This window comes from Neltuma alba, unplaced genomic scaffold (genome assembly GCF_004799145.2).
Source record: "Neltuma alba isolate B1F8T4 unplaced genomic scaffold, ASM479914v2 tig00012151_pilon, whole genome shotgun sequence".
NCBI classification, from domain to species: domain Eukaryota; kingdom Viridiplantae; phylum Streptophyta; class Magnoliopsida; order Fabales; family Fabaceae; genus Neltuma; species Neltuma alba.
The window spans coordinates 73,804-83,456 of NW_021636699.1; the positions used below are offsets into that span (position 1 = coordinate 73,804).

A 9,653-nucleotide genomic window follows, 5' to 3' on the forward strand; every position below is an offset into this window, starting at 1 on the left:
AAATTTATGTGGGCGTTAATTTAATGATATTAACTTTAGTTAAAAATAAAAACCTCTAAGGCCTCCGAAAACAAGTTCTATAATCTAAAATTTAAAACGACGACCGTTTTAAATTAAATATATAACATTGAGAAAACGGCGTTGTGTAGATCAATATTAATATAAGTTGGGAAAAAAATATCAATATTAATATAAGAGTTGTTGCAATTTAAATTTAAATTAAAAAATGCTTCTTTTTCATAGCATCCCAATTTCAATTTTTAAACAGCACATGACAAATTCTATAATATAATTGTTTTTTATAAAAAACAAAAAAGAAAAAATTCAACCATCTTCCGAGTTCAAACATAAATCCATCTATGTTCCTGACAAAAAAAAAAAAATCCATCCGTGTTCAAAATATAAGAAGGTGACTTTTTTTTTTCTTTCTCATTATTATTCCTTTTCCTACACGCTCTCTGTGATCACTAGTGCTACTGCTGTGCAATTTCCCTGAAAGACATTAAATACTAGGCTGCGACCGCACCAGCGCCTCATAAATCATAATGTTTCACGAGCCTTGAGTTCTTTCATTAATACTAATATATTCATTCATTAAGAAATGAAATTCCATCGCCGTAGCAAGTAGATCCAAGTTTGGTTTGACGTTTTTCGTTATTTTTTAAACATAAAATAACATTTATTTCAAGCTACCGTTGATTTGGTAAAATTTCATCAGAAAAGACTCTATTTAAAAACCGTATTAAATGCATGTTTAATCAGTTTCACGCAGTAATTGCGCATCAAATACGCTGGGGTTAAAAAAAGATAGCGACGGATCATGACGCAGTATCTGTAAATGTCATTACTGAACCAGCCAGATGGAGTTACCAAACTAGATGGCAATATTTTATTGACTCTGCATGATATATCAGGGATTTTAACCAAAAAAAAAAAACCAGGCATTGGATTTTTTTTGTAATAACTCAGGCAGGCATTATATTTTCTAATAGAGAATTTAAATGGACAATCTCATATTTCAAAAAAAAAAAAACACTTAAGAGAAGTGTTCCATATCATTGACTTATAAGACTTTGACCAGGTAGTAAATACTCATGCAAGAATAATAAGAAGGATTAAAAACTCCATCGAGTATTAATTCAATTAACAAGATGCAGTTCATACTCATGAGATGTTGGTTTAGACCTTGTTACTATTTTATTGATGGTTCTTAGTTTTGCCTGTGATAAATATAAGCTCTGTATGAGAATTTTTATTTCCCCGTGAATATAAAGTTTAGTTTCCTCTTGTTTTCTATGTTAAATTACTACTTTCATCCTAAATAAATCACTTTATAGAGGAAAGTTTTGATCTTAAATATAAATAACTTATACTCCTCGGTTGTAAATATATAACCTAATTGTTAAATTAATTTTGATCCTAGATACACGACTTATTTTTCATATTTATTATTTTTTTTAAAATTATTCATGTGGATGTTTTCTCAACCACAATCAAGTAAGTGAAAGAAAAAAGATATTAAGAAAAATGATTATGGTATTTTAGAGAAAATATGTCACATTTCTTATGATTAACTAACTTACTTAACTTTTTTAATCTAATCAAATTAGTTAAATATGTCTTATATTAAAAAAAAATAGTATATTTCAATGTGATTCATTTGGAGAAAGAAGTCTACGAATGACTAGTGATAGAGAGAGAGAGAGAGAGATAAAACTTTAATGATGGTAGAATGAGACAGTTTTATCAATTTAATACATTTACTGGTAGGCCAAAGTAAATGTTACAATTACAAATGACATATGTCGAGGAGAACTGCGATCAGTACGTTGAAGATGTATGCTGCGGTGGGGACGGGACAGGGGAATTGATTGGGGAGTGGTGGGAAAGTGTGAGGAGAGGTTAGCTTTCAGATGAAGTTGAAAGGGAAGGCAACTAATAACGGAGAGAGAGCACACGTATGCAGGCAATGGCTATCATCGGAAATTGACACAATGGAGGAGGTGCAAATAAAGGGGGGCAATTCTGGTGGGTGAAATCAGACGGCGAAGCAAAACTGGGATCAATCTAACAAAGGGTTAGGTGGCGTGTTGCAGTATCAATATCTCAGATTCTCATTCTTCACAAATTGACATCAACATGTGTGTATGTAACGTGCTTATCCACATACCCTCAAGCTTTTATTATGGCGTGGTCATCTTCAACATAGTGGGTGTTTGGCAAAATCAAAACCACGGTTTCAGAATCACTTTTTCGTAAAACGAGGTAATCTCCTCCACATATTTACTTCGTAATCCATAAAAGCACTTCTGAAATCATGGTTTGGTTTCTATCCAAACACCCCCATAAACTAGTTCGTTCCTAATGGGGATCCCTCATGACACCCTCGGCTGGTTCACCTTCCATCTCACATCAGCCCTTCCCTTTGTCTCTTTCACTACCGGCTTTTTTACTAATATACTGCAAACAGTAAAACATATTACCAAAATCCTGCAAAGTGAAAATTATTTACCAGAATACTATACTTAAAATTGTTCATGTAAAGAACGAGTTTAAGATTGTAAGGAAGTCGTTCATGCGAAGATGAATTTCACCTTTGCTATTTGTCCCATTATCCTAATAAGTCTGACACATACATTATTTTGAATAAAAAAGTAAACTTCATCACGCATACATCGATTTTGCCTTGCTCTCTCCTCTCTTCTCTCTCCTGCCACCGGAATCAAACGGGATATTTGAAAAATTGATGAGTAAGGAATAGTTTGAAAAAATACACGGTGATGGCCATTTTGGGGAGGAAAAAAATGATTGATAGAGTTCATTTACAAATTATGGGATGGAGTAAAATAGGAAAATCAAGTATACACTCAGTTAATTCTTAATATAAGATCTATTTATCTAATTTAAATAAATTAAAAAATAAATTAATTACTTGATTATGAATATGAGAAAGAAGGTAGATAAATAACTTATACTTAGGATCAAAATTTACCCTCAGACTAAGTCCTACATTCAGGACCGGAGGATCATATTATATCAAAAAATGTAAAAGTGTTTTAGTTTGAAAAAAAATTATAAATATGATAGATAATATAGATAAAGGTCTTACGTTTAGAGAAAAAATTATAAATATAAGAAATAAAATAAATAAAAAATATTATATTTTTGAAAAAAATGATAAATACTAGAATTAAGATAAATATAAATATGAAAGATAAAATAGATAAAGATCTTACATTTAGAAAAAAATTTATGAACATGAGAAATAAAATAGATAAAAGTCTTATATTTAGAAAAAAATAATAAATATGATAATTAAGATAGATAAAGTCTTACATTTGGGAAAAAAATACTTTTACATTTTTTGATATAATATACTCCTCCTGTCCTTAATGTAGGACTTAGTTTGAGAGTAAATTTTGATCCTAAGTGTAAGTCATTTATCTATCTTATTTCTGATATTCATAATCAAATAATTAATTTAGTTTCTTTAATTTATTTAAATTAGATAAATAGACCTTACATTAAGAATTAACTGAGTGTATATTTGATTTCCTATTTACTCCATCCCATAATTTGTACATTAACTCTATCAATCATATTTTTCCTCCCCAAATAGCCATCACCGTGTGTTTTTTCAAACTATTCCTTACTAATCAATTTTTCAAATATTCCGTTTGATTCTGGTGGCAGGAGAGAAGAGAGAGGAGAGAGCAAGGCAAAATCGATGTATGCGTGATGAAGTTTACTTTTTTATTCAAAATAATGCATGTGTCAGACTTGTTAGGATAATGGGACAAATAGCAAAGGTGAAATTCATCTTCGCATAAACGATTTCTTTACAATCTTAAACTCGTTCTTTACATGAACAATTTTAAGTATAGTATTCTGGTAAATAATTTTCACTTTGCAGGATTTTGGTAATATGTTTTACTGTTTGCAGCATATTAGTAAAAAAGCCTTCACTACCTTTTATCCCCTCTTCCCCTCGCATGCATGATCATAATTACATTAGTGTGCTTTTTTTTTTTTTTGCGCATATATATGGTCTTATTGAAGACAGTTTCATTCAAAAAACTGTCAATACTAAATTAGTAAATATAGAAATTTCTCTTAATTAAAATTTTGAATATTAATTCATACTAGTTTCTTTTCCGAATGAATGCATCAATACGTTGAATTCATACACCTTCATGTTTTGAATGAGTTTGTGGAGAAACCTTTTTTTTAATAGTTTTAATTATAAAATTTTTAAAATTAATTCGCAAAATTTGAAATAAGTAGATAAGGTGATCATTTTTAATTAATATGCGGAGAATTTATTGCATTTTTAAATTTCTTTTTAATTTAATGCCTGGAATTTAATGGGTATTGATGAACAAAGTCCCAATAAATAAAAATATTATAAATAATAAACAATAAATATGGAAAATAAGAAAGAACTGAAAACCAAAGTCTCATGAATCTTTATATTCAGGAGCCAAGGAAGCCTTTCCACTTAAAACTCGTGTAATATTTAATTCCGAATCAGTGAATCGCATAGGAAAATTTTGGTCAAAAAAAGAATTGCTTGGGAAAATATAAAACAACTCACATTAAAATACACCTAGATATATCTAAATTTTTTCCCCGAATTCACTCTCTCGAGTCCTGCCCCACTGGCCCACCAAGTCGCAGTGGAGAATGGCATTCTGGTAATAACATGCAGCGTCCAACCCCAGAAAACAACAACTGAACGCCTTTCTTTTGGATCTTTTCGTTCGTTCCTCGGCTTTTTCCGGCTCTCTATCCGTTGAAACCCCACTCTTTAACAACAGTCCCTCTCCCTCCTCTCTGTCCCTTTCCCAAAGGGCATTCTCACTCCGATGCTTTATTTTCACCCCCCGCTAACAATTCTCATCAACCAAACGCCCGCAACGTCTCTCTCTTCACCTCTCTTTCACTTTCGTTACCGTCACTTTTCCCCGTGAAATTTCACTCACCACCTCCCCCCTCTTTTCCTCACCTCGTCGGAAGCAATGGCCTCCGACGACTCTTCCGGTCATGGTCTTCCTCAGCTCTCTAAGAAAACTCCATTTCTGGGTCTGAAGCTTTACTTCGTGATCGGCATTCTCCTTCTAATCGTGCTTGTAATTTTGCTTCTGGTCTTTCTGTGCCTTCGTCGGAATCGTAACTCGACGAAGCGTAAAATGCGCGTGAAGCACAGTTCGGGGATGATTCCCTTGGTCTCCAAAGAGATCGTGGAAGTCAAAGCCTTGGATCTCGAGCAGAATTGTGAGCAGGCAGAGATTAAAATCGAGGATGAGGATCCGAAGAAGGAGAAGGTTGAGATTGAGGTTGAGAGAAGAGGGAAGAAGACGAGCGACGAGAGTGATGTGTCCGGCGGGAGTCGCAGTGACGTGTCGGTGGACGCACCGAACATAGGGTGGGGCCGATGGTATAGCTTGAGGGAGCTGGAGGATGCGACACGTGCGTTTGCGGAAGAAAGTGTGATCGGTGAAGGGGGGTATGGTATTGTGTACAAAGGAGTTCTTGAAGATGGGTCGGTGGTGGCTGTGAAGAATCTTCTGAACAACAAGTATGCCTTAAGTTATTCAAATTTACATGCGAACTTGACTGTTCTAAGGTTTTGTTTATCCTTATTTTGCTCCCGAATGTTTCCTGCATTACTACATGTTTTTTAGACTTTCTGAATACTAATGCATCCATTCCCTGTTTCTCAGAAAAATCATCCATTTTATTTCGAGTTCTTAACTTCTACAAATACAAACCTCACGTGGAAATGACTTGACATGGGAAAACCGACGGTTATGGCGTTGATCTAGAGTCTAGGAGAAATAGTTAATGTCGGTTGGTACCGAATTTCCTGATCGTTTCCAATTGTTTCGTGGAACACTAGGAAAAGTAAATGGACACTTCGTTGTTGTTCCTCTTATTCTACTAATCATCTGGGGCCTGGCTATTGCTTCTTTTTCCCTTGCTTTTGCTTTTTGATTATTTATCCTATTGGTCATAATTGCTGTATCTCATCTTTCCCTTTATGTGAGATACAAATCTTGATCCCGAAAAGACTTTAGTCTTCTTTGGAAACGGAAATATATGTGAATAATATTTAGTGTTGATGCAAGATTTATAAGCTGACATGCTTTACACGCTCTTCACTTTTTCCGACTCGTAACCTCGAACCCTCACAAAAGATAGAGCACAGTAACCAAACCATTCATTGACAGACGTTAGACGTATAATCGTATCAATCATCTCTTAACGGACATCTCTAATATGTTACCTGATTATTCGTGATTAGTTCAGCATTTGGGCTTGCTTATGTTGGTCTGCTCGAGTCCATTATTTCTTTCCTCAGTATATGACTTGCCATGCACGGAGAAGGTTGAGAGAGAACTACTAATTACCACTTGAAATGACTCTTAAAGAAAACTGAGAACACAAATCCAACAACGGTATGTCTTTGCCTAAGCATATGAATTCTTTGTACTGCATTAACAAGAATCGAAAGATCTCCAAACGAGGACAAAGTGTACATAAGATTTATTGAAGGGGTTGCAACTTTTTTCTACAATTCTATTACTGCTTGTAATCCTTTTGGAATTTTTTTTTTGGATTTTTTTTTCCTTTTGGTAACGCCCACCGATATTCCTACCTTCTTTGTAACTAAGAGGTCAAGCGGAGAAGGAGTTTAAGGTGGAGGTTGAAGCCATTGGAAAAGTAAGGCATAAGAATTTGGTGGGTTTAGTCGGATATTGCGCTGAAGGTCCTCAAAGGTATTATTCTGTTTACATGGCAATCGTTCTTTCAATTTGCCTGCAAAAATTCCTCTAAAATTATGTGAATTTTGCTTCTGCGGATCATCCAGGATGCTTGTTTATGAGTATGTTGATAATGGAAATTTGGAGCAGTGGTTGCATGGTGACGTTGGGCCTGTTAGTCCCTTGACATGGGATATAAGGATGAAAATCGCCATTGGGACCGCAAAAGGGTCTGCTTTTTCATTTCTCTGTTTGACTTCATTGGAGATACATTCTGTGACTGAAAAAGGAAAAAAATGTTATCATGCTCCTTGATTGATCAAATTGACGTTTTTTTCCTACATCATGAAACAGGCTGGCCTATCTGCATGAAGGGTTAGAACCCAAAGTGGTGCACCGGGATGTAAAATCCAGTAACATTCTTTTGGACAGAAAGTGGAATGCTAAAGTATCAGACTTTGGACTAGCCAAGTTATTAGGCTCTGAGAAGACCCATGTGACCACACGTGTAATGGGGACATTTGGGTTAGTTTCTTCCTCAACCTTCTAAACCATTTGGGATTATGATTCTTCTTTCAATACGTGGTATTAGAGATTATGATTATTCTTTCAACAGCATAATGCCCCGTTTGGATTGATGGAAGAGTTTTCATGAACTGGAATCAGAATTGAAATAAGAAATGGAATAGTATTGGGTTATAAAAGCATGTTTGGCATGCAGAATGGCAGATGGAGTCCTTACATTATGTTCAACTATGTATATTTATATATTAAAAGACTAATTTACCCTCTTTTTTTGGGGGGGGGGGTGAGGTTACAAATGAGAAATCCTTGGAATCCAATCAATTCCATTGTGAGCCCGATGGAATCCAATTCTGCCTTTTTCCCTTGAATCAGGATTCTTGGGAATTGTGATTTGTTTCTACCAAACAACACTTAATGATGATTCCTAGTCTAATGCATTTTGGGCTTGAGGATTCTTTCCTACCAAACGGGGCCTAACGTGTTTTGACTCCTGAACATGACTTGGGAGTCTTTATAACTAAGTGGTCAATGCTTCAACTGAGATCATGTTCATAATGAAACTATACATGGATCTTGACTGATTAAGCTGTAGAGTTGAATCTTCACGTAGATCATTTATTTTGTTATTTCATGTTTTTACCACTAATTTTCCACAGATACGTTTCACCTGAGTATGCAAGCACGGGAATGCTTAATGAGGGAAGTGATGTGTATAGCTTTGGAGTTCTACTCATGGAGATAATTACAGGAAGAAGTCCCATAGATTATTCTAGACCACCTGGAGAGGTGATTACGGGATTTCTTGAGCCTTTTCTTTTGTAGCATACCATGAAACACCGGACTCTTATCCCTGCTTTTGTGCTTGATGTGGTTCAGATGAATTTGATCGATTGGTTCAAGGGAATGGTAGCAAGTCGTCGTGGTGAAGAGCTGGTAGATCCTTTGATTGAGGTTCAGCCCTCTCCAAGATCTTTGAAACGAGCTTTGCTGGTTTGCCTGCGCTGTGTAGATTTGGACGTCAGTAAACGACCGAAGATGGGTCAAATCGTTCATATGCTTGAGGCAGATGATTTCCCCTTTCGTTCTGTAAGTCTTTTTCCCAGGCCACTCTTCGACATATCCGTGCCTTAATGATATTACTAAAAACAAATCAAGTCTGAGATTTCGAGCATGTATCATATAACTGAATATCTTTGATAAGATATTTAGTTTATATTATGAAAGTGTTGATTTTAGCTTCCTTTGATGTCTAACTACTACTCTTTTGACAGGAACTTCGTACAATAAGAGAGAAAGAGCCCGTTGCTTCTTCGCATTCCACAATTCCCCGTAAAGTTCAATATCCCCCCAAGAATGTGGATTCTATAGAACAGTCAAGATGGAGATGATTGTAATACTGCTTCCTCGTGCCAATTCATCTGGAGGATACCACAATTTTATTTGTTGTAATGTAGTTTGTTTTTGTTTTTCAAAATCACAATGCAATTTAGCGATGTTCGATTTCTTGTATTGCGAGCCATTGTACATCATTTTACAGCGAAGTTGTCCCCCATTTTCCCCCACTGTGCATATATCTTTTTTATAGCGAAGTTTCCCCCCTTCCAGTCAGTTTTTGACACCATTTTGCTGTATTATATTGTTTTGCTAAGAGATTAGCCTTCTTGTAAAGACACGCACCTCTACAGTCTACATAATTTTACTAGCTTGGGAATCCTAGACCCTCACCCAAATGTGTATTTTTTCAAGTGAAAATTGAGCTCGATGCCAATGGCCTCTTCTATTTAATTTATTACCTCTTTTGGGGTAGAGCTGTAGGATTTGAGACAAAAATTGTGTTGAAACCTTTTATTTTAAATGATGAAATCGATAATCAATTTTTCCAGACTACATTTTAAACTGCAGGTAGCTGGTATGGATGGAAAAAATAGTTTATGGATCATTCTGTGGCAGTTGCGAAACAGGTGAAAGTGTTAAGATACGGGAAGACTTGGGGTTGTCCTGAGAATTCAGTTCCTGTCAATGTCATGGTTGGTAAAGTGGCAAGAGGCAACAGTGACATCAATAGTCATTTTTCAACGATGATCGCCCTTGCCCCTGACATTGAGCTGAGACTCCTATGATTTTGCCTGCAACTTGAAGCTTCCTTCATTCCATCAATTTCATACCGTAACTTAAATAATTGCCTCCTGCCCTCCGTCCTTTAATCTAATTTTTCACATAATTCATCCAATTCTTTGATTTGACTTGTTTGAATGACCGTCTTTTGTCACCTCAGATTTGAAACATGATTGACCCTCGTGTTGGCGACGCTCAAATTGGTTCCACCTCTATCATTCCAATCACAAACATCAAAGTGGCGTAAAA

The 9,653-nt window shown here is 35.4% G+C and overlaps 1 protein-coding gene across 2 annotated transcripts; it reads left to right on the plus strand.

Annotated features, from left to right (window-relative positions):
* The first annotated feature begins 4,903 nt into the window (after positions 1–4,903).
* LOC114723712 (probable receptor-like serine/threonine-protein kinase At4g34500) lies at positions 4,904–9,074 on the plus strand. 2 transcript variants are annotated; one of them, XM_028909942.1, is made up of 8 exons: positions 4,904–5,578; positions 6,675–6,779; positions 6,872–6,994; positions 7,119–7,289; positions 7,946–8,075; positions 8,166–8,375; positions 8,561–8,702; positions 8,754–9,074. In XM_028909942.1, the coding sequence occupies exons 1-7, from the start codon at positions 5,019–5,021 to the stop codon at positions 8,675–8,677; spliced, it is 1,416 nt and encodes a 471-aa protein (XP_028765775.1). In that variant the 5' UTR covers positions 4,904–5,018; the 3' UTR covers positions 8,678–8,702; positions 8,754–9,074. The 2 variants fall into 2 exon arrangements, with proteins under 2 accessions (XP_028765775.1, XP_028765774.1); XM_028909941.1 differs by having other exon boundaries at positions 8,561–9,074.
* Positions 9,075–9,653: the final 579 nt, after the last annotated feature.

Coding starts and splice junctions, on each gene's coding strand:
- LOC114723712 (XM_028909941.1), top strand. CDS start 5,019: ATGGCCTCCGACGACTCTTCCGGTCATGGTCTTCCTCAGCTCTCTAAG. Junction 5,579..6,674: donor AAGAATCTTCTGAACAACAA/GTATGCCTTAAG, acceptor TTTGTAACTAAG/AGGTCAAGCGGAGAAGGAGT. Junction 6,780..6,871: donor TGCGCTGAAGGTCCTCAAAG/GTATTATTCTGT, acceptor CGGATCATCCAG/GATGCTTGTTTATGAGTATG.